At 44.6% G+C, this 25,287-nt stretch overlaps 1 protein-coding gene and 1 long non-coding RNA gene across 3 annotated transcripts in view; one reads left to right on the top strand and one right to left on the bottom strand.

The window, feature by feature from the left end:
- The window catches only part of LOC134884194 (uncharacterized), a 161,952-nt gene that overhangs the window by 7,824 nt on the left and 128,841 nt on the right, over positions 1-25,287 (bottom strand). Inside the window, exon 3 of one of the 2 annotated variants that reach the window (XR_010168383.1) lies at positions 1,752-2,032. The exons of the other annotated variant lie outside the window; for it this stretch is intronic. This is a non-coding gene — a long non-coding RNA (uncharacterized LOC134884194). Of the gene's footprint in view, positions 1-1,751; positions 2,033-25,287 lie in introns of those variants that run through there. 2 annotated transcript variants of the gene reach the window in all.
- Positions 14,928-19,795, top strand: si:ch73-206p6.1 (phospholipid scramblase 2). The gene is made up of 7 exons (XM_063912271.1): positions 14,928-15,031; positions 15,768-15,858; positions 16,595-16,637; positions 16,844-17,064; positions 17,163-17,324; positions 17,669-17,830; positions 18,159-19,795. Exons 2-7 carry the CDS (start codon positions 15,790-15,792, stop codon positions 18,186-18,188), a joined length of 687 nt encoding a protein of 228 aa, XP_063768341.1. The 5' UTR covers positions 14,928-15,031; positions 15,768-15,789; the 3' UTR covers positions 18,189-19,795.

Below are 25,287 nucleotides of genomic sequence, written 5' to 3'. Positions count from 1 at the left end.
GGAGGAAGGTTTTCAGACTCTTATCCACAACTTATTTCAGCTGAGAGCAACTTTTCTATCTGTCGGAGAGAAGAGGAGCAAGATGGGCCCCAAACACACATATATCTAACTGGAGACAGGGGGGCGGGCAGCGAGGTGAGAGCGAGGGCAGGGCAGCTCTGCCCGCCTGGGGAGTTTGGCATGTGCCCTCCCCGGGCCCCCCGCAGACCTGGGGTCAAAGTAAATAAAGGGGGCGACGTGGACCGCCTCCAGCAGCCCCCTTTTTTTTCCACCCTTCATCCCACAGCCCAGCAACAGGAACCGGCCTCTTTTTTTACCCGCTGACCACGCCCTCCCGGAGCCGTCCATACCTCCACTGCCACATGCCGCCTTCCCCACATTCTCCGGCTCCGTGTCCAGACATGAGGCCAGGGCCCCGGCTCCACGGTTTGTAACAGTCTGACACTGAAACACAGTCGGGATGCAGCGCTTTATGAGCTCCGCTGGTGCTGCAAACAGCGCCTCTCTGTGTGCGTCAAACACTCACACACACACTCACACACAGATACACACACATAGATACACACACACAGAAATGACATGCATGTGTGCAGGGTGTAGATATTTGCACACCCTGAATTATGTTTCTGAAAGTGTAGCTGAAATGCGTACATACATGCAAACATATGGAGCCGCCATAATGAAACCCAGAGCGGCGTTTCATTGGTGGAGAAAGCATGGATTCTGGATTGATGGCGGACGGAGAGTTCCCATTCCCCGTGGATTTGAGTGGAAAAATGTTTTACACGTAGTAAAAAAACAATAGGAAGCCATAGAGCGCGCTACAGGAAGCTCAGAGTATAGACTTTATAACGACATGCTAAACGTCTAGAGTCTGGAGGTTAACTCTCACAACTTCCTGTTTGTTATCCTCCCTTTTTTACCCCAATTCCTTAAGTTATTTAACCCTTTTAACACAACAACTCATGTCTGACAACATCCTCTAAATTAATGTGAGGGCCACGCAGACACATGGAGACCGACTCTCTTCCTCCTCCTCCTCCTCCTCCATCCCTCCTGCTGGAGGAATTCCCAACCCTCTCTGCAGGTAGCCGGGCAGCCAAGACCAGCAGAACATGTGTTTTCCTCCCCTGGTCGGGTCAAAGTGAGGTCGTTCATTCACTCCCGGTGATATAGCGGGCCCGGCGTGCTTATCATGCGCCGCGCCCTCGCAACAGATGATGAATTCCACTCAGCCGATGGAAGAGAGAGAGAGAGACCCCCCTCCGACGCCTGCAGACGCATCTCGTCCCAGCCGGTTTGCAACTCAATCAGTGACATGTGCAGTTTTAAAAAGGGGGAGGAAGAGGGTAGGGGGGGAGTGTAGATGCCACTTTTTTAAGATGTTGGAGCCGGGGATGGGTTTGAACTTTGACCGCAAAGTTATGAATTTTCTTTGGAGGCTCGGGGGAACTTAGGGAAAATATTTTTCGGGGGACAATGCACACAGGATATTCACGTTTCAAAGCGAGTTTGGATTTCTTCGGGAAGTCTGGCTGCTTTCAAACCACGATGCTTGTTTTGCTCAGTCTGTGGAACATTGATAATATTAGTGCAAGGAGTTGAGACAGCCCAGATATAATATTGATACACAGCTGAGGGAGGGTTAAAGATGTTGTTGAAGACTTTATTTAGAAAATTAGAGACGTTTGCTCTTGATCAGATTTAAAGCACCCCCTCCCCATGGACTGTGATCAGACACTCAGGGGTGTAATATTTGCCAGGAGCTCCAAAAACACTGGAAGTTATTTTGTGTAGAGTTCAGCTTATTGTCTGATTTAAATCACCTTAAAGACATCTGCACACACGCTGCAGAGACTGTGCAACACTGAGGGCACGTAGAATAAATAAACAACAATAATAACACTTAGGTATCACAGCCTGTACTTAATGCTTATCAGGTGTCGTGGCGGCCATGACACCGTGCTGAGTAAGACTCTCCGCAGGACGCCTCCTCTTGGCCCCGGCACCAGCATGTGGGCACCGACTGGAGCTGAAAAGGCGAGACGAGAGATTAAGGAGGCAAGCTTTGTCTGTGCACCCTCCCTGCCTCTACAACCTCCCCCCTACAACACACACACACACACACACACACACACACACACACACACACACACACACACACACACACACACACACACACACACACACACACACACACACACACACACACACACACACACACACACACACACACACACACACACACACACACACACACACACACACACACACACACACACACACACTCCTGCTCCCATTTTTTCTTATTACCGTAAGCACGAAAGGGAAGAAGGACAGAGTAGTTCTTACTAATGGACTAAAAATGTCCCTGAATCCCTAACCCTTTCACTCGCCAGCAGCCAGAGACGGCACTCACAAAAAAATACGTCGAGTGCGGCGTTTAGTCAATCACACAGCGCCCTGTGAGGGATGGGTCTCAGGACGTCTTGTGAGACTGGGTGAAATGCGAGTTAATGGGAAGAGAGTGAAGAAGCCAGGCGGAGGAGGTAGTTAAAGAGCAGAACAGTGCCTTAGGGGTACTCAGTGTATCCGGACTCACACTGGGAAAAGTGTATTTATCAACTTAATAGCAGGTGTCTGATTGAACATGACTATGATTACAGTAAGTTGTTCCTTCTTTTGGCTCCTCTCCCCCTCATCACACTCCCTCCTGCGCTCCACCTCTACCTGCTTTTAAGATCTGCAGGAGGATGGTACGGTGGGTGTTATCATTGTCAACACTGGCTGATTTAATTACCTTATGTAATATATTTTAATATATAAAGGTGCAGGTCTGATAATTCAGTTTGCAAGGCATGTCAACAACCTGTGTGTGCACTTCTGTATCTGTTTTAAATTATGTATGATAGACTACTATTTGATCCAACTTGCTCAGAGGTGGGAGAAGTACTCCAAAATAAAAGTAGAAGTATTCAAAATGTGACAAAAGCATCTAAATGTACTTAAAGTACTCATCATGCAGATTGTACTTGAGTAAATGTACTTCTATAGGCTTCAGATAAAGAGAAAGATGGACTCCCTGAAGCCGGTTGTTATTCTGAGAGAGGGATAAATGAGAGAGGGTCTGACTGGTGGGAGATGTGGAGCGAGAGCCATTTAGCTGATAAGGCAGGGAAGGCCCTTCAGGTGTCTCCTGCTCGACTGCTGTGTAAATGAGCTCCAATTAAACAGGCGGCCCCTAGCTCCGGGTCCCCCCCCACCCCCAGCCTCCTCCATCCCCTCGGCTCCCCCCAGCCCCTTGCTGCTCGCCGTAAGGCCCGGCCCACCCCATGGCTCCTGCAGCTGCTCGCTCACTCCCACTCTGCTTCTCACTCACACTGCGTGACCCAGAGGCCTGCTTAACGTGTGTGTGTGTGTGTGTGTGTGTGTGTGTGTGTGTGTGTGTGTGTGTGTGTGTGTGTGTGTGTGTGTGTGTGTGTGTGTGTGTGTGTGTGTTTGCTAGCCCTGCAGCATTTCAGCTTATTGTCAACTCCAGATAAGTGACAGCATGGAGGAAATGCTGCGTCCCAGTGTCTGCTTGATTTGTGTATATTGCAGTAATTGCTATGAAGCTGGAAACTTAGTCTCACTGTGGAAATCCAAACAGGAAGTGGAACAAAATGAGCTTCTACTCCACACTAACTTTTTTTCCACGAGACCTTCTGCCCTCTTTGTTCCCGACTGAAGCGCCTCCGCACACCGACCAAACACAACATTAACAGTTTGCAAACACGGTCTGATTTCTCAGAAGGCCTTTGCCTCGCAGCAGCGGGGGTCCGAGAGCAGCGGGTGATTCGGCCAATTAGATGAGGCCGTGATTTAGGTGACCAGATTGGGAGAGTCACTGCTGGCGGCCGGCCAAGACACTGGGGTTGCCACCCCTGAACCTCGAGAAGCCATGCCACCAGTTCCTAAATGACCACAGCGAGGGGAGAGGGGGGTTGGATGACAAGGGCTGCTTGTATTTTTCAAAATGCTGGCCGCTTTTTCATGATTAACCCTACGGATGACAACATTTACCTCATAATATATTGATTTTAAACATTGAAAAATAGTGTAAAAAGTCCTGAAATAGCTTTTATTTTGTCTCAGTCAGACTTGAGGAGTAACGTTATCGGGACGAATACAAAAATATGCACGTTTTCTATCCTTCAATGGCTAAAAAATAGTGGATTTCTATCAGGATTACAGAGTGAGTAAAAGCCTAAAAAGATCATATAGTGTTTGTAGTAAAAGGATCAGATGTTCTCTCTCCCCTGTCAGCTGTTCTGTAGGATAATACTGTAAGTGTGAATCTACCTACTGCCTGAATCTGCTTCATGGGATCTTCATATTTAATGTGGAGCTAATCATTTTTCACTTATTTCTTTATTTCTTTTTAATGGTACTAGTCAAAAACAATGTTACGGAGCTACAGCTGGAAGCTTATTCTACAAATAGCGTACTACAGATAAAATAAGTGTGCAGAAAAAACAAACTGCTGTGCAAATCTTGACTTGAATTTCAACGTCAACATTGTGTGTTAGCATTCTGCACCTGTATTACTTTGACAGTGACGATTAACTCGAGAAAAGCTGCAAACTCTCACACTTTTGCTCGATAAATGCCTAATGATTTCTCAGCTCAACTAATAACATCACTTCTGCAGAAGTTGCGTTAAAGTGCATCACCACCACCTGTCGTTATTTTTATATAAGCTCTGCGATGGATGTGTCCGAGCTATAAGTCAGACTCCGGCGTTCGTGCAACAGATCACCCCCCCCCCCGACGAGGAAAGCACAATTACCTGAGGCACACGGGCGCTGTCAGCAGCACCTCGTGCATAATACATACCTGACATTCTGCGAGCGTTACCTGCCACATGTAACCAGTCACACTGTAAAAGGTGTTTGTCTGCTCCCCCGCCAATCCAAATGCTAGATATTTAAAATTAATGGCTGTGATTAAGATGCTTTAAAAACCCGCAAATGGTATATTTAAATATTAAGTCACATGTAATTAAGCAGGGGGAAATATTCATTCCCGTTGTTAGGGCAATTATAACAATTTCCATCAAGGGATTTCTCAGCTTGACTTTTTTGTTCCTGAGCAATAGTGATTAACATTACGCTTAATTGAAGTCATTTTCCAAGACGCTCTTATTCCCCGGCCGTAGAGTAAAGCACGCCGGACACAGCGGCCCGGTGGAGAATCCTAACGGAGCGATTTTTCTCCCTGGGGTTTCTTCCTGTGAGCATATTTAACCGGGCGTATGGGGGGTCGTCCCCATGTGGCTGAGGAGGTCAGCGTCCCCCCCGTGGGAATCATTGGACAGTCGGAGATGAGGGCTCAGTGGGTTAGCACATCTCCCCTCGCATCAATCAGAAAGAAAACAGGAGATAATGTCATGTCCACATCCCTGACACACACCATGCTCTCCTCATCAACACCCAGCCGTCATTAAGCTACTAACCGAGTGGTGGGTTCACTTCCACAATCAGAAACCTGTTTTGATTGTCGTGACTTTGCTTGACCTTCACGTGTATGATTGTGTGACATCACTATCGCTAATCAGGGTCCAGTGAGCCATTTACACAAGTATGATGAGCGAACACCGGGACCAAACGGAAGCAGGAGACCAAACTGTATTCCCTTACAGTTACATACAAATAAGAGGTAATCAGATTACTCTTATTTTTCCATAATTGGTGAGTGTGTGGGGGATTTTAGCCTCTGCAGCCCATTCACATGCACTACAGGAAAGAGAAAACACCCCTAATTGGGCCTCTTTAATATTATGATCCACAGATTTGTACAGGTAACTAGTGATCATAACAGACAGTGTTTGCATATTCTTCACCGAGTGAGAGGAAGCAGATACCCTATCAAATTATACCCCCAAGAAAAGTATTTTGAAACGCTCTTAAAATTGTCAAAACCCGGTCTTTAATATGAAGGATTGCATCATCCCATATAGATCCATCATCGGGGTATGTCGACAAGTAAATCCCACTTTCATATTTCACAGAAAGCGTGCTGTGGTGTTAATAACCGCCAGTGCTGGGATTCAGTTTTACTGGTGACGTGGTCGAGTAAATCACATGAAGTAAGGGTAAGCGAGGCTGACAGCGCCACTGAAACGGTTCAGATCGGGGGGTTTTCTGCTCATGCAACAACCCAAAATTAGCATTTCATAACTGTAACTGTGTTTACACGCGGTAATGGGCCTCCATATCGACTAATTGCTCGTGCAGAGGGAGTCGAACGGTGGCCCCTCTGCTCAAGACGCTCAAATCAAGACATAATTGTCCCCCATCACGCCGAGACAACTCCCATCCCTAATAGTGTAAGTAATACGCCTGCATACTGTCATGAGTGACACGGGCCTCTTCTCTGACCCGGTTTAAAGATCAACGCCGGCCCGTGAGCGCGCACCCAGCGGTGGCCCTGCCTCTGAATGTTATGACAGAGGGAAGGTCAGATTGCACAGACGATGATACATGGGAAGCACTTTTGAAATAAGAAAGTCTTTTTTTTTTTTGCTTCCTGCGTCGATTATTGACCTTGGCATTTCTGACAATAGCATCCATCACACACACAGAACCTTTCCAACAGGCATGGCCGAGCAGCCGAGTGAATCAGATTAAGGAATAACACTGGTGGATGGATGCCTGACGTCAAAGCGGCAGAGGGATCAACCTCCCTGTTCCCGGTGCTTTCCACTTCCTCTGCACGCCCCCTGCACGGCCGGCCCGGGTCATGTTTCTCTGACTTTGACACGAATGATTAACGGCCACGGGATCACGGTGCTTTTTGATCGATATCGCAGCATTATGGCAGATAATTAATTCAGCGGAGCATCGAGAGGTTGTCGATAAAATCATCCGCCAAACATGCTCCATCAGCTCAGGAAAAGTAAAAGTTGTGTGAGAGTGAAGTCTATTTACCCCCTCCGTACTTCTTGTTTGTTTTTTTCCCAAGACATTATTTTTATTGCACGTTATTCCAATTTACTCAGATATAAAAAAGCCTGCGTTGTAATGAAGTGAAACTCAATATCTTTATGAGTTTTTCCAGCTAAACCCGGCATGACATCCCTTATCCCTTGTTTTAGAGCATCTCGTAGGTCTGGTTTCAATTTTCCACAACCATTAATGGTAAATAAATATAATAAGGAATCTTGCAAAGAAAGTACACTTTATGGGGATTGCAAAATAAGATTTACGTCTGACGGATGCTGCCAGACTCTCCTGCTGCACCTGTATTACAGCAATTAAGACCAGATTACCTTTATTACTCCACCTTTTTATTTCAATTAAGGACCCAGAATGAATGAAACCAAACTGCAAACACAAAACAGTTTGTTTTTAATGAGTATTTTTTTAAGAGATTCTATTAAATCATTTTACTAGATTGTTTTTCTTTGCAACAATTAGCCTTTTTTCTCAGAGGCTAAATATTTCCCGTGATTAGGTTCTCTAAGAGGAAAAACCTCGGAGTTTAAGAGAGAAATGCAGACCACCACACGGCCAGAGCTTTGTGCAGAGTGCCAGCATGGAAAAAGACATTAACACTGTGTGTGTGTGTGTGTGTGTGTGTGTGTGTGTGTGTGTGTGTGTGTGTGTGTGTGTGTGTGTGTGTGTGTGTGTGTGTGTGTGTGTGTGTGTGTGTGTGTGTGTGTTTCAGAGAAGGGCTGCACTGAAGTGCTCAGCTGGGAGCATCCAGTCAGTGACCCCTGTCTTTCCCACTGTGTGGAGAGAACTCTTCAGTGTGTATGCATGTGTGTATGTGTGTGTGTGTTTGTGTGTGTGTGTGTATGCATGTGTGTATGTGTGTGTGTGTGTGTGTGTGTGTGTAGGGTAGGAAGAGAGGGACAAAGAGAGAGAGTGAGATAGAAGTACAGCACAAAGAACAGAGGAGCATTGTGCGCCGCTGAGGCTCGTCCACATGCTGCAGCTCACGTACCCGGCCCAAGGAGAAGTCCTGACCCGGCCCGGCCTCTGCTCTGATGCTCACACACACACACACACACACACACACACACACACACACACACACACACACACACACACACACACACACACACACACACACACACACACACACACACACACACACACACACACACACACACACACACACACACACACACACACACACACACACACACACACACACACACACACACACACACACACACACACACACTCCCTGAGCCGTGCAGTGTTCCTCATTCAGCATTCACTACCTACAGCGGAAGCACCGGTCCATCCTCAACTTAAACACTGGATCAGACGTTAAAGGGTCATATTGCGTTTCCATGTTTCTTGTCTTTATATTTGTCAAATGTTACATCTGATCCGACAGTAAGGTTTATACTGGTGCACTATCCTAAGCACACTTATCTTCACAAGACTGTTCAATTAGATTCACATTAAATGAATTTGAGAATAATATTTGGTAAGTTTTAAGAATGACTTTTCTTTTCTTAATTGTGTCATTAAAATAAATAAATACTACGTTTTTAAACATTAATGAAATAATCTTCAGTTATTTGTAATTGCTTAGCATTTGCAGATGTCAAATATTATTAATGACAACATGTCTAAGCATCTGTTGGCTTTGCTATTCAATGTTTTTCTTTTCAAATTAAATGTTGAAGCTACTGAAGACACAATTTAATCCATACTGAAAATGAGAACTGATACTAGTTATAATATATAATGAGAATATGGAGATTGATGCAAAGTCTAAGTAAGAACGACAGAAAGAAAGAAGTGAATTGGAAGGAGTAAACAAAGTATAACTGACCATCACAAATCATTTTAGAAACGATGTTATGAGCAAATCTTTGTCCATGTTTCAGAAGAAATAGAGATAAATAGTTTCCTGCATTCAAACTCAAACATCTATGAAGGGTTCAAATAAAAAAGGTTATTTAAAGAACAATTTGTGTCCTGTTACAACTAGCATTTGAAAATATAACATCTCCCTTTCTCCTTCTATCAGTCTCAGCGTGAAGGTGTTTTCCACAATCAAGTTTTACGGCGTGCCAGCAGGACGCCGCGTCCACGCGGACTCTCCGGAGGAAGAGGTGAGCACCAGGTGCTGCGAGCCCTCTCATGCTATTACCAGCACACCGTCATGGCTTTCTGACCCATTTCCCCAATCTGACGACAACAGCTGCATGTTCTGCAGCATTTCAATAATCTTCATGGTATTTTTCCCCCCTCAGTTTTGTGAAATGGAGTCCGCAGCAAACGTAGAGGACTCATTTTGTGCAGGCAACTTGCAAGCATAGGGAGGCACAGAGCTAAAATGGAGAGGCTGATTCCTCTTTTTTTTGTGTTGAGTTGAACAGCATTCTGCTCAAACGTGGACTTGGAGCACCCTCTACCCATCGCACGTCAAAATGCAGGCCCGCTCCAGAGGCCTCGCTCAGAATCTTAACAGAAACCATGAGAGGCGAGGCTTCTTTAAAAGGCTTCTTCAACTGTGACCAACCAGTCAGCAGTAACCCATGTTATACAGGCCGCAGTTATGACACCCTCAAAGCGCTTTCCCCCTGGAGGAGGCAGGCGACAGGGGGGGGGTACGAGGGCCTCAGAAGTTTCCCCACCTTCCCTTGAACTGCAGCCGCAGACCCACGGCAGGAGGCGGACAGGGCCGGCTTTGAAAAACAACACCTTTGTGATCCCCGGTGTTTGGGATGGATCGGGTTCTGCAGATGGCTCCGGATGAAGAGGGCAGCTCCTTTACAACCAAGGTTGCAATTAAAATGATTAGCATCGTCTACTTGTGACTCTATGCAGACGACACTGGTTTATACACGCTAAAAACTCACTAACTGCATGACAATAAGTACGCAGTTTTGCAATATTTCTTCCTCGAGCTGTTGCAATTAAGTGATACAGAATAACCGCCATCTTTCTGAGGGTTCACACATGTCCTGCATGTGGCTAGCTAATGGGCGTGAGTGTGAACCAAGAAGCAGACGTAGAAAACAGAAGTAGTTTTGTGCAGGGGGGGAATACATTTCCTCGACCCTGCGATGATGGTAGTGTTTCTCCCCCTGTGCTGAACTCCTAACCCTGGATTCTGAATCATTTTTAGCTGCAGTTGACAGTCAGTAACCAGCACTTGACAGCGAGCTCACGAAAGGTTGGTGACACTTTCCTGCGGCTCAGCGGGGGTCCTGCAACGTCCCGGCCTTCTGTAAAGGTGATCGGCTGTTGTGTTGTTTTTCTTTCCCCCTCCTCTTGGCTCTCGCTACGGAACAGAGCAGGTTTTGATCTCTCTCCAAACCTCATTTACATCGCTCTGTCAGCGGCTAGCATCGTGGAAAGATCGTGTAATTCAAAAGGCAAAATGTCACAGTGTGAGCGTCCGACATTTAAAGGGTTGATGAGAAAAATCAGTCATAAAAATGATGGGTTTTCTTCCAGCAAAACAGCTTCTTTGAAAACTTTTTTACAACTTCTGGAGGGTTTCTCTCTACGCTGTAACGTGATGATTGTGTTACAGTATTCTCACAGAGCCAGCATGGGTGCCGGGGTGGGAGCTCCGTGCAGAAGACAGTGCCTGGTGAAGGCTTGTGTTGCCTCCCAAACAGCTGTGGTGCCTCTTTTGTGTTATTTGGAGGGCCTGTTGCCCCTGCTCTATTCAGGGCTTTCACACCAGTCTCACTCACTTCTCACTCCCTGGGTTTCTCCTCACAGGTCATAAATTAAGCGCAGGGAGGGGAGGCTCGAGATCAGAGAAAAAAGATCATTCAGGACCTCATTTCAGGTCCTTTTTATCTGGGATACAAAAAGTTTCATAAGCAACAGTAAGACGTGCAGGCACGGGTCTGTGGATTAGAGACGGAGCATTTTGGAGCTTTTCCACTCGAGGCTGTTGACACTATATGTTATTTTAATGAGTGTTGCGGTGCAGTGGTTAACGTGGCCGCGGCTCCTGGCTCAGAGGTGCTTCTGGGCGAGGTGGTGGGGGCACAATATGGTGACAAGCAACTCAAACAGCCTCTCCTGTCAAAAACAAAGACTACTCCAAGAGAGTGAAGCCGGCAGCGACGCACTTTTAACATCTTCTGGTGCATCGTGTGGACTTCACTCTAACAATATTCAGATTATTTTCTCCTCTGTGATGGACATCTTGTATTCAGTCAGGTCGCCATACTCAACACAGCAGTGCATACTGTGACAATGACTTAATGACTTGAATAGGGGGAAATATTGCACAGTTCACTGGCTTGTATTGCGTGCCATTATCCCTTTGTGAAACAGAAAGATCAAAATTATGAAATATCATGCGACACATGTGGGATCCATTCAGCGCCTTCACAAAACTCCCATTGAAGAGCGGGTAAATGGCTTTGCATGAGGCTGTGTGCGGAACCATATGGACGCCTCCACATCTCCTCATTTCATACATGTTTCTTTTGACATCAATAATGCCTCGGTATCCAGTGGCGTCTGGAACGCATCCAAAACAATTATAAAGTTGCCGTGGAAACTGAGGTCCTGTGCCAGGGTGAGGCATACTGTCTCCGCTCAGATAACCGCATGGAAAGTCACAGCAAACAAAGCACTTGACAGGGGTGCAGAAATGGGAGAAATGAGGAGAGGGAGGGAGGTGAGGGATGGGCAGAGGTGAGGAGACAGAGACGGAATAACAAAAGGGGCGAGTGGGGCGAATTTTGGACATCCAGAGATAATGAAAATATGCACAAAAGATCGGGGTTTTTTGTGTTTACGGGGGAAATCACACACATTGTGTTGCAGACATCATTATTTATGTACATTTCTATTATTTTAATGCATACTTCTGTCCATTTCTTTTTATTTGATTGTATTTCTTTTTATTCAAGCCTATTATCTTTCCTTTTGCATTAAACCTACACTACCTTTGCTGCTATAACGCATCACATTTCCCCGAAATAGAGGATCTGTGATTGTGGAAGAGTCAGATTTGAGGTTCAGGCAGGGGTTAGCAGCTACAGTAACGCGTTTGTGTGAATATTATCATGGCAAACTAACACACAAGCCCTCAGTGACACGTGCAATTTGTGTGTGGGACATTGGGAGCGGTGTAATGTATTGTAACCTTATGCTAACCTAATGAACAAGAGGATGAAAGTGGTGTAATGGAGCCATTTTTACATTCATCTTTAGCCTCCTCATTATGCGGCCGATATGACAACCTCGTTAGGAGTGCACGAAAGATTACCCGAGCGGGTAAAGAGCACCACCTTAACACAGGAAAACACAAACAGAAAAATGGTAAAACAGGTAGGAGAGTAGAGAGCAGACACATACTTTCTCCCCCTTTCTCTCTCACACACCCCTGGTGGGAGTTACTGGAGTCAGAAAGACAATCTGACTGGCTCTCAAAGACCCCTGACTGTCCGCTGTGTTTACTCAGATGGGAGCGCCACCATTTCAAAGTCATTGCATCACCTTGTTTTGATCCCACTGCTGAAGAACACGGGTTCAGGGGTGAATCAGAGGCTACCAACACGTGATGCATCGTGTTTAAAGCTTAATTAAATACAGAATATGATAGATTTGTTTGTTGGTGCAGCAGAAAACACACCACTTATAATGCATGCAGTGTTTCTGAGGGGGTGTCAGGTCACTGTAAGCAATTATAGTAACATGAATCAATTAAAACATGTTTGTAGTCGTGTGCCTGAAGTGTCAGCAGATCTGTGCGCGAGTCATCGTTTGTTCTCATTAGTGTTTCCTGGAAAAATCAGCAGCGCTTGAGGAAATCAGGTAATTTGTATCGGCAAATAAGGAGAGCCGGCCCAACAGCATTGTGTCATTTGTAACAGGGCAGTATTTGCCAGTGTGTACATTAGTGTGTGTGTGTGTGTGTGTGTGTGTGTGTGTGTGTGTGTGTGTGTGTGTGTGTGTGTGTGTGTGTGTGTGTGTGTGACTGTGGTTTAACAATGAAAAGGCAATTTGTGCATTAGTCTCAGTAATGGCCATGAGGCCGAACATCATTAGCTCAACACTGCTCTCCAGTGGACACAGGGTGTAACATCACAGAGTTCAAGTGTGTAATATTCTGCTATTTAAAATACATTTGTGTTACTAAGGTATAAAGTTTGCCATTTTTAAATCCAACAACCCCTTTTTCTGATATTATATGATAGATTTAATTAAACAGAGGTCATTGTTTTTGGAGCCGAGGAGGAAGGAATAAAGGCCAGAAACCGAGGTCTAATCATGACCTGAATTGCAGCTCATTAAGACAATTAACAAATCTACTTCCACCTTAAGAAAACATCTAGAATTAAAGGACGTCAGCCGGATTTGGAAAAGATGTCGATGCATTTCTCTTCAGTAGACTCGACTACTGTACCAGTTTCAATAAAATATCCAGACAGCTGCAGCCGAGTCAGAACGAGACCTCACTAACACTGGGTCCTGCCTCTTAAAGATGCTGCTGGTTTACAAAGCACTGAATGGTGTATTCTGATATCCTGAACCATCCAGACCTCTCGGGTCCTCAAATATCTGGAGCAAACTACCATTTACCACCATTAACTTTGATAATCATATAATAACTTTTACACTTAGGTCTCTCTGCTCGTGTGTGCAGCTGAGTGACGGGGGTACAGCTGTGTGGCTCCAGCTGTCAACAATTACCCCCCCCCCCCCTCTATTGTCGGGATGGGAACACTATCTGTCTTTCATAACATGCAATTTGCTAGAATAAAGTAGATGTAACTAAATAGCTGGCTGACATCGGATAGTATAAATATAGTAGAAGAGAGAAGGTATTCCTGAAGGACAGCTTGCACTGGGTTTCCACAGAGTGTTAGTGGCTGCATTATTTACATTGTGTTGATATACAAATGTGGGGTTTTTCAGGACGTTTGTGTTCGTGTTAAGAGTGTATGTGTAGTATTATCAGCATATACTTATATTCTAGGTCTAAGAATGGATTTTGAGGATTTGAAATTCTCTTCCCATGCTAATATTCATACGAATGCATACAAGGAAATGTGCTCAAATCACCAAAAGGAAAAATACTCCTCATGCAAATTAGCCCATTTCAAAAGACGTGAAAGAACTGTACTTACATAGTAATTTCACATACCATGTTATGCTACATATACTTCTACTTAACTACATTCTCAAAGCAATTAATGTACTTTTTTACTCCACTGTAATTGTTAAACACTCATAGTTACTGGATATGATGCAGTAGTAATGATCTAGATGATTATGTAAACCTTTAAACTGTTAAATTGTTATGTTATTAATGAAACCGAGCCTAGAAGATGGAAAGAAATGAGAATTATTTGTTAATTTATCACTGTAAATATGTCTGAAATAAGCAGAAATAGAAGGGGAAACTAAATGCCTGCTGTAAAATGAATAAACCAGTGCCAAATGTTCATTTCAAACTAATCAGAAATGCACTTCGATATAGATCGATATGTTCTATTACATTCAGTTCAGAGTAAGGCATCGTTCCCTACACTGCTCCCCGGGCGCTGTACATAATGGCAGCCCACTGCTCCTATATGGAAAGTGGACTGCTACTTGGAGAGGTCCCATTTCACCTCCTAGGCCCTGCTGTGGTGCCCTTGAGCAAGGCACCGATCCCCATTGCTCCCCGGGCGCTGCACAATAGCAGCCCACTGCTCCCAGTGCTAGGATGGGTTAAATGCAGAGGACACATTTCACTGTGTGTGCTCTGCTGTGTGTGTGTGTGTGTGTGTGTGTGTGTGTGTGTGTGTGTGTGTGTGTGTGTGTGTGTGTGTGTGTGTGTGTGTGTGTGTGTGACAATAAAGAGGGTTTCATCCTCCGATTCTACTTCTATCTATTCTAGTTCTATACTCTCTGTTCAGTTCAGCTCTATTCTACCCTGCCGGCTTCTCATTGGCGCACGGAAATGGGAAGAAGAATGACGTCGACCAATCAGATTAGAGCTTTATTCCAAAAGCTTGTTTCCGGAGTGGCCTGTTATTATCTCAGCAGCACATGAATTAACGGTGAGTGTTTCTCATTCCGATTCAAATACACTCTGTTTTATAGAAAATATGAAGATTTGAGGTCAGTTTTAACAATTCGAGGTCGCTTTTTAATTCAAATACAGCAGATAACTACGGTTTATAGCCTGTAAACACCTGCTCGTATTATCAGTCAGATATCCATGCACAGGATGCATAATGGAGATTAGCGGTGCAGCCTGTCTGGGTTCAGGCCTGTTGTTTGCGCGTAATCGCAGAAAGGGGATTGGTCCTGGTGGTCTTCCCGTCTGCAGCCCGTCCCTTCCAGGAACACCCGAGATTATCGGAGAGTCTGCAGCCCCCCCTCTCCCTCTCACAGGCTTCAGCCCCCGTGTTCCCATCGCAACAAGCAGGGGCCACAAGGCTTCTTGATAAAAATATAGCGACAGCTGCAGAGACTCCATTCAGATAGACAGATCTGCCCCAGAATCAGAGGCTGGCCTCTTTGGAATCACCTTTTTATTAGAGCCTTCAGCTAATGACGCCACGGCTCGGTTCGACTCTGCATGCTGCTGCTGCTATGTTTGCATCGCTGTATATTTTACAAGGTGTTGCCATCATGTTCCGGATTGTTTTTAATCCGTAAAGCAATTCGTAACTCTGTTTTGAGAAGTGCTGCATAAATAAAGTTATCATTAAAACATGTTGTGGTGTGTTACCCGTGAGTGCCCACCAGGTGGCGCTGAATCTCAGTTTTAATCATGCATTTTATCAACAGGTCTCCCTTCAAGTCTGTCAAAATGAATATGTATGCTATACCCAACGAGGGAATACCCGGATGTCCGCCAGGGTTAGAGTACCTGACTCAGGTAAGGCGAAAAAGAGCAGTATTTTATAATGCTTGATGTATGTAATGTATATACTGGCTGTGTTATAAAGGGACTGGGGTTGAAATATCTGTGTATGTTGCATCAGATTTAAAGTATTAATGCTTACAAATGTTGCATACAAGTGCCTTATAGTCCAGTTACCAGTACGCCTTTCTCCCAGCACACTGGTTTAATACGTCATATAAATAACACTGGCAATAGCTCGACCCTATTCCAGTGTTCCAGTTACAGCGTGCACAATACCAGGACCCACAGCTCAGGGAAACTAGCCTTATGAACACCTATGCCTACTGCAATATGCCTAGCAGCAGCTTCACGCCCTTTCCAAGTCATGTTAAAGCATCCTACATGTGAATATACACATGTTTAAATGCTCAGATGCAACTAAAGATAGGCCTTCGTTTAAAGAAAGGTGCACGTGCCGCAGTAGGCGATGCACACGTGTAAATAATTGAACGAATGGCGGTTTTATACCATGAAGCAGCTTCAGTTTCAGGATGCTTTTGTGCATGCACCGTCACCGTCAAGGGTCAATGGTTAGCGATAACACCGAAGAGCTTTTGGAAAGGGGAGTTTCTCAACAAGTCTGCAGATTTACAGCCCTAGAACTCGACTACCATTTCTCTGTTGGAGCATTTGTACATCAGTGGTGCTAGAGAAATCCACGAAGATATATCGAAGTAATATGCGTGTATGTGGTTATCTTTTCCCCCAGGTGGATCAGCTCCTCATCAAACAGAAAGTTGAGCTTGTTGAAGGTAAAGCCTCCATAGTATCCATGCATTGGATTCTGAGCAGATAAATCATTTATGCCGCTATCTTAAGTACCAACCCCATCTCCAAATAAATTACCTGTCCAACGTTGCAAATGGAAACAAAAAAGATAAGCAAGAAGAATGACCCGTATTTAGGGGATGAAACACTCGTTGGGTTTTAAAATGTTCTGTTCTTGTCCGCCCTGCAGCCCTATTAGATTGGGAAAGCAACAACAAGTATGAGATCCGTAACACCTTGGGTCAGGACGTGTTCTTCGCTGTAGAGGAGAACGACTGTCTGACCCGACAGTGCTGCGGCCCCATGCGCTCCTTCACCATCCACATCCTGGACAACTTCGGACAGAAGGTCATCAGCATCTCCAGACCGCTGAAGTGCACGACCTGCTGCTTCCCCTGCTTCCTACAAGAGGTGAGCCAAACCCGCTTCACACGCATCCATCCCATGACGCTGTCGTTTGGGAGGATATGACGACTAATCACCCTGTTCCCTTATCACCCCTCCCTCAGCTGGAGGTGCAGTCCCCCCCTGGGAACACAGTGGGGTACGTTAAACAACAGTGGCACCCGTTCTCCCCCAAATTCATCGTGGCGAACGAACACAACGAGCCCGTGCTGAAGATCCACGGGCCCTTCTGCGGGTGGAGCTGCCTCCCGGATGTTGACTTTGAGGTGGGTTCCTCTAAACTCAGAAATCCATTGAACGTGTGCAGGACACGGGTCGCCTCTGAACATTACTTGTAAGGGATCCTCCTCATGTGTTTCCAGTCAGAGCGGGCCTCAGTTTGGACCGAGCTCCTGTGTGGTACAGAGCGGCCAGTGTTGCACGCTCTGCTGGTTTGATTAGATTGAGCTGTGGAAGGGATGTGGGTCAATGATTGGGACCTAGACCTAGAGGAGGGGGAACTGAAGCATGATATTAACATGGCGGTTCCTCCCCTGCAGCTTTGAGGTTATTACGAGGACAGAAAAAAGAACACACTTAGAGAGTGCTCTTCTTTCTCCTCCGTTTGCAGATTCTGACGATGGATGAAGTCTCCCAGATCGGGAAGATCAGTAAGCAGTGGACAGGACTTCTCCGGGAAGTCTTCACAGATTCAGACAACTTTGGCATCCAGTTCCCCATGGACCTGGACGTGAGGATTAAGGCCGTCTTGATCGGAGCCTGTTTTCTCATTGTAAGTAGAGTTATGATTTACTGTAGATTCTCTCACATCAAAATCAAGACAAATTACAGAGGCAGTCTCCTCACACGACCCGACTTTTATGGGGAGTCGTGTTCTCACTGGTAGTCGGAAACTTCATGTACCTACCACTTAATGCACCACTTAGCCTACATTTTGTGGGAAATGTGACCTGAAGCTACTCCCGATCACCACACATGCAGAGCAGCTTCTTTCTGCAGCAGCACAACCACATTAGCTCCCATGCTAAAACCAGCACGGGCATATCCGTGAATGAAATGCTTTGCCTTTAACACGTTCTTCTTGGTGTTTTTCCATGCAGGATTTCATGTTCTTTGAGTCGTCTAACTAGGAGCCAAACAGGATGCTCATACACATTACTGCAAAGCCATGAAGATCAGTCCAAGTCGCCCCGACATAGAACAACCTCTTCAAAAAAAAAGGACAACCAAAACATACCTTACTGTTACAGTTCTGCATGAGCAATGAAGTAGAAGGTTTGTTTTAGACTTTAGCTGCTCAGGTTAAGTTGTGTCTAAGCTGTGAGTGCACAGTGCAGTGTTTCTAGACAAAGCTTTGCTTGTGTTTACATTGTTGTCGCTTATCTGGGCCTACAGATGCAAACACCGGGACATAAACATTTCCATTAGGAGAAACGTTGTGCAGCTTCAGACCGTAAAGAATATTATGTATACATCAGGGAAGGAAAAGGACACACCATGCAGGCAAGTGCTGTTATACAGTAAGTGTTTAGCCATACCAGAGCTATATTGTGCAGTTTGTAGTGTAGATATTCAAAGCTCTTACTTTTTGATTTGTGTGTGTGCTCTGCTTTAGACGAATGTGTGTGTGCTAGTTGGTGTTGGTGTGTGTAACTGAAGCATCACTATAATATTTTAACAGTTATGCATTATCATTATTGAACAGAGAGGGGGGGTTATGGCTGAGTACCCCGTGTTGTCCACACGAGGGCGCTAGCTCTTCATTTGTGGAGACTCCCTGCTCATGCCATGATGTTTTATTGGACATTAATTGTATTTTTTTGGACAAACTCAGGTTTGAATGCATGCTGCTGTTTGTTGTGATGCTACTGCTGGCAGCTGGGATCACAAACCTGCACCTCATGCTATTACTGGAGTAATCTTTTAGGGGGGGGGGTTTGTACACTGTTTAGTACTATTTGGACATAATGTTTTCTTCTCCATATAAACACGTGCAATTTGCATATCCAATAGTGCAACCATTATACAAAAACACACACAGCTGATGGAAAAAGTCTCATAAATTGGCTCCACATTGACATTAAGAACTGACATTATTATACACTGAGATATTGTGGTGAAAGGAGCCATTCTGCATACTGAGTACTTTCACTGAGGTGCATTTACCTGATATTACTTCTACTCAACACTTTTACTTGTAAACTCAAATAAAGGATCATGATGTGACATTAAAATAGGGTTTAATGAGCAAAGATATGATATAAAGTATTTGGAGATAAACATCCCGGTCACTATGAGACTGTTTTTGCATCATGATGTCAACTGTGGATCAGAAAAATGAGAAACAGCATTCGTTTAATTTAATTCATGAATAAAATGGATGTTTTTTGCACTCAATTCAGAAAAAATCCCTCTAATTCCAGTAAATTCTGATTATTTTCTTGCCATTCCGATTCCCCTGATCATTATTTGAATGGATCAATAGTATGAGATGCTGGTGCTGCTTCCCCTGAAGGCTTTTTGATTGTGTTTAGAAGCCAGAATCGTACGTCAGAATGTGAAACAAAGGGACTTTATCACTTCCCGCTCAGATAGAAACAGTACTTATTCTTCTACTTTTGCACTGAACAACTACTTTGTGTTATGTGATGAATGCAAACTAACTGTGAGCTACGCTTCAAATGTGCAAATATAGTCCATGGAAAAAAGAAATTCAATAAAAAAGATATATTGTGAAGCGTCTGTTTCCTTATTAACCAAATCCATTTTACCTCAGAAACAGCAACCCTTCAGAGCGCACCTGCTGGCCTTCAGTACAGTTTAACAGTGAGTTTTACAATCGTCAGACCTTGTAAAGGTTCATGTAAATCCGCTCAGGTTTGCTCGTTAATTATTGGAGTTCACCAGCTGCTCTAATGGCCACCTTCACCGCAATTTTCTTAAAACGTTCTCTGCAAAAATCCAGCCTGCGGAGTAATTGATTGGGCCGATTACGTCCAACACAGATGCCCTTGAAGGACAACATGAAAAGGGAAATTAGAACATTTCATTTTCTGCTTTTTTTCCAACGAAGCCAGTAAACCTGTGGCAGTTAACCTTGGGCGTAACCTAAAGAAGTCTCATTAAAAACGGCCCTTCAAGCTTTTCTTAATCACACATCAAGGGAAACCGACTGAACAGCCTTGAATAGAAGTGCTGCAGTGTGGACAGTGCATACACTTTTCTCCTTATCTTTTTACACCTGTGACACACGAGGGTCTTTCTTTGATTAATGCAGGATTCAAAACTGGGTTCTGTCGGTAAACCTCAGAATTTAGGGATGTTTCTTATACTAAGTACTTGTGGCCACAGATCACACTTCTGCAATGCACAACCTCAAAACCAACCCCTGTGAGTTATGCAAAGCCTCTTTTGGGCTATAATGATAGTTTTACACATTGCCTGGCATGATTTTCAGGGAAATATGACGTGTTAATCAAGCTGTGGTTGGAAAACAATGAGCGGCTTGTACTGTACACAGAGGGCCCGGGGGAAGATGGATAAGGATTACTCACCTGTTTCTCTCTCTGATTACAGCAAGGTTGCTCAGTCCTGTAACAGTGTTGCTCAATGGAGCTCTATCACTGTATGATATCTAACCTAAATCCAAAAACAAACTAGAGGACGTCTCGTATTTGGATCACGGTGCAAAATCACGCCAAGGGAATGAAGTTGTGCAACAATGGCCCGTTCATGAAATCCGTCCACAGAGAGAATAATTACTAAACGCGTCTGAGGTAGGTGTTGCTCCATTAGGTGTTTCCAGGACAACATTTTTGCCATTATGAAATTAAATTAGGGGAAAAAACAAGAGCGAAGTCGCCGTCAGGGCTGGCACTAACGTGTAGCCTGCCTCCAAGAATTTATCAACAACCAAGAAAATGTGAAGTATTGTGTCGTCCAACTACTCGATGTTCTACATAGCCTGCCAGAGGATTTGAGCCTTTGCAGACCCTTTACATGCACCAAAACCTGTAAAACACACTACAGGAAAGGGTTCAATTGCAATGAATGTTTGGTGCATGGCACCCATCATTTTAATTCACTTCTCTGGAACTTTCCCCGCCTTAAAGCGAGCACAGAAACAGCTGTGGTCGACAGAGATTAATGTTGATCAGCTGAGGACTCCTCCTCCTCCTCGACTTCGGAGACTTCCTCAGAACTCACCCGGAATGATTATCTACAACTGGATGTAGATTTACTGGAAAGGACGTAATCCTAATAATGATTTTCCAGCTGAGAAGTATCCCATTGGGGAAAAGATACAGATGATTTCTGCAGGGGTTGTCTTGTGCAACATCTCATGCCAGAATGGGTTAGTCTGACGGGTGAAAAACAACATGCTTTGCCTCTGTGATTAAAAAGAGGATCTTCCAAGCCTCTGGGTACATTGTGTTCACACTCCGACACATGCAGGAGCTGCGGGCTGAGGCTCGCCCATTGTTTGTCTCATTTAATTGCTGGGTTAAATAGCGTCTGCTTTGTGAAGTCTGATTGGGATTGTTGTCTGGACAGTCTTGTAACCACTATGATAAATCAGTGAAACCTGACTCTATGTTTAATAGCCAAAATGGAAGGAAAAATAAACTCCTCTGATTACTTTTTGTAGAGCCTCACACACACCAAGAGAAAAACAAAGAGTGGTCAGCACACAGGATCTGGAATTCCTGGAGATCCAAACCACTCTGAGACAACACATGTGCAAACACAGCCTGGAGACACAGCCTATACACAATAGGGGGAGAGAAAGCAGATGTAAAATACAGAATGAGGGGGGGGTTATTTGCTTTTTAAGGTCTGTTTGATTGCTCCAACACCGTCTCCTAAAAAGGGATGCTCATTCACGACCTACAGTATTTGACGACTCAAATATGGTCTGTAGGGAACGTACTGCTGCCCAAATTGCCAAATCTAAGGGTTAAATGTTGTATATTTGAGCGTGTACATCTGGAAGCAAATGCTACGCAAAGAAGTCACAACCTCTCTTTGTTAGTTGCAATCCTAGCTACTCTGTTTGTTTTGGAGACAGGGCGGCTGCACAACTAGTTAGTGCAAGTAGGACCCTCCCTTTGAAAGGGATGGCTATAAAGACACTCAGAGACCCCACACACAGCATCGTAAAAGCAAAATGGCGGGGTGACTGCTGCTGTTATGCTCGTGGTGTGTTCAGTGGTCACTTTCTCATGTGGTGTTTGAGGGGATCTGATTTAGAGATTTCAAAGTTCTGAGCTTCTAAATCAACAACCCTGACGAGACTCTACTTTAATGGCCATATAAGGACGTCATCCTTCTTAAATAAAGATAAACAACAACAAATGTATGCAAATGAGCAGATAAGTGGAGTGAAAGCATATTGTTGAAGGTGGCATTAGAAGGAGAGTGTTCCTCCTCTTCTCCTCAACCTCCTGTGGGTGTTTTTCTTACAGCCTTGTGGGTTTAACCAGCCCATCTAATGATGACAGTCAAATGACAGGCCAGCAGAAGCGGTCATTATGTGTAATTTTCAAGGAGCACTGCCCAAAAAACTCTCAGTTGAAATGCATTTTTGCAAGGCTGAATAAACAAACAATGCAAATCTTCAACGATTCATTCAATAAAACGTGTTCACGGTAAACTACGGTATGCAGTCTGAGGCAACGGAAAGCCCGCCCACGACGAAAGTGCATCACCCCACGTTAATGTCTTTTTCCTTTTGTGGCCAGACTCTGGGGGGACATTAAAACTGTTCTTGCTGTGCTTGTTAATGTTCTTTGGTGTTGGATTAAACGTGGTGTTGATGAAACCCCCTTCCCTAGACCACACCCCGGGCCTCGTCAGTGGGACCACGTAGACAGGCCTGATCCTGGGATGACATCAGGATAATTCCCAGGAAGAGGAGCTGATGCGGGGGGAGAGTGGCGCTGCCCTCTCCATTGATCTGGACTAGTAATTTAACTTCTTGCCGAGCGATCAAAGCGTTTCGGGGTAAAAATAAAACCCATTCTCTAACAATCATAGTGCAATTGTGGCTTTTCCAAAGGTCTAGGGGACGAACTGTCTAGGATTTCTGACTCACCAGTGCAATTGCAAAACCATCCGGTGGCACCACCAGAAAGAGGGTGACTTCGGAAATAGAAGGGAATCTAAGGTGTGTCCCGACCACAGGCAGTTATGTCCTTTTGGCCACGATATCTCCTGGAGCAGTGCACTTCTGCAAGGAGGAGAGGAGAGTGATGATGATGAGGTGGCACTACTGTCATTAAAGACTAACTGTGGAAGAAGAAGGGGGAGAATAAAATGTAGTTTGCAAAATCAAAAACTTCTTTGATCGTCTCTGTTTTATGTCCTCCAATTGTCCGATATCATTGGCTATAACTACACAGAAATAATACAGTTCCCTTCAACTAAAACCACAAAAAACATGCAATTACTGTTAGTTAAATCCAAGTATTAATAGCAGCCATTAAGACGGATCAGTGAATAAATAGAGGAACAGCTTCAGCCTTATTCTACCATGTGTCCCTTTCCCTCATCGGAAAAATGTAGTTGTACTTGCTTTCCTCTATAGTCCGCCTCCTTAATGAATCATCTGTTATTTTAATTTCAGCTTGATTAAAGAGAAATAGTGCCCAGTGTCTGCACAACAGTGCTTTAAATAGAGGATGGTCACTGTCTGTTCTGTGTCGTCTGGAAGAGTTTTATTTAGCGCTGAAATAAGCCTTCATTTAAAAAGCAGGCTCCAGCGCACGCCACCTGCGCTGTAAGGCATCTGTGCATCCTTTAAAAGGTTTGATAAACAGCAGGATTTAGCTGTGAGTCAATGTGTGCAGCAGTCCAGAGCATGATGGGATAATTATGTGCAGGTGTCCTGATCAGTCTCGTCTCAATGTGTCATTTTTGTGTAATTAAATGTAATTTCCTCACCCACACCACATGCATCTAAATTAAACTGTCTTCAGCTCTTAAACACGTCACATTTCTTTGGAAATCCCGACTTGAAAGATGACATGATGTCCTTTTATTTCCTAGAGAGCTTATCTCCGATGGTCCTCTGATGGGATATTAAACTGCTCATAAACGCTGGACATGCAGTCTGGGTGTAATCAAATCCAGAGGACATTTATTTCTATGGCCTTTCCACATGTTCGGTGGGTGTTCAGCCAGTGAATTCAAGCTTAATTCTTACCACGCGCTGCCAAGATGCGGTTCTGTACCACAAACACTTATATTTTCCAGCTGTCGAGAGTTCCCCCGGCAAAAAGATCTCTCAGATGTGTGTCAGCGAGTCGTGAAATTACACTTTCTTTAAAGGTTTATTTAGATTGCAAACTAAAGGATAGATGCTCTGCAAACCGCAGTTGTTTTTACTCTGTTTGTCCAAGCTTCACGGACAAGATGCACAAGATTTGTAGTAGTAATGACACACTAATCTCCATTAAATGGCCTGAGATCAGTGTCAGTTGCATGCTGAGTCACTGTGCAGTCCAAGTCGAGGCCTCTGTGTTGTGTTTTCTGGCACTGCTCTACAGTTTCGAGGTTTATCAGGGCCTCTGGAAAAGAAGTAATTCATCTCATAAACTCGGGCTTCTACATCAAGCCGGTGATGTCATTAAGTAAAACAATCTGGGCACTGGCAGGCATCCCCAGCGTAGCCATTGCCAGACCGGAATGGTGTGCACCGGGGGGCTTGTCTGTTACGCCTAATAAGGAGCGGGACACACAAACCCAATGCAACACATGATGGAAGCTAAATTAAAGGTTCCGTTTCCTCTTCACTTCTCTGTGTTCACCACTGTAAAGAAGCAGGACCAACATCTGCAGCATCAGTTGTCACTTCCATGTACAGTCGTCGGTTGGAAGACTGATGGTTTTCTATTCCTATTCTCTGATCACAACAGAGCCGGCCGGCTAACCAATCAGAGCAGACTGGGCTCTGGTTTCAGACAGAGGGTGGAAAGAGGAGTTGCAGCACAGGCAGTCTGAGAAACATAAAGAGCTTTCTGAACATTAAAGCATGGAGACATGTCCCAGGAGAGACACTACATAAGTATTGCCCCTTTAAAATGCCCACTACACAAGAATCTACAAATGATCTTACTTTTATAATTCTGCTTCTTTAAGTGCATTTAGTTGTTTGATTAAATAATTACACTGTGATATTTAAGTAAGGTAAAGCATCTGATTTAATGCTCCTAAAAAGCGTTTTTATGC

Source organism: Eleginops maclovinus, chromosome 21 (assembly GCF_036324505.1).
Source record: "Eleginops maclovinus isolate JMC-PN-2008 ecotype Puerto Natales chromosome 21, JC_Emac_rtc_rv5, whole genome shotgun sequence".
In the NCBI taxonomy this organism is placed as follows: Eukaryota; Metazoa; Chordata; class Actinopteri; order Perciformes; family Eleginopidae; genus Eleginops; species Eleginops maclovinus.
The sequence above is the reverse complement of the archived record's forward strand: the minus strand, read 5'-3'. Positions and strand labels throughout refer to the sequence as shown.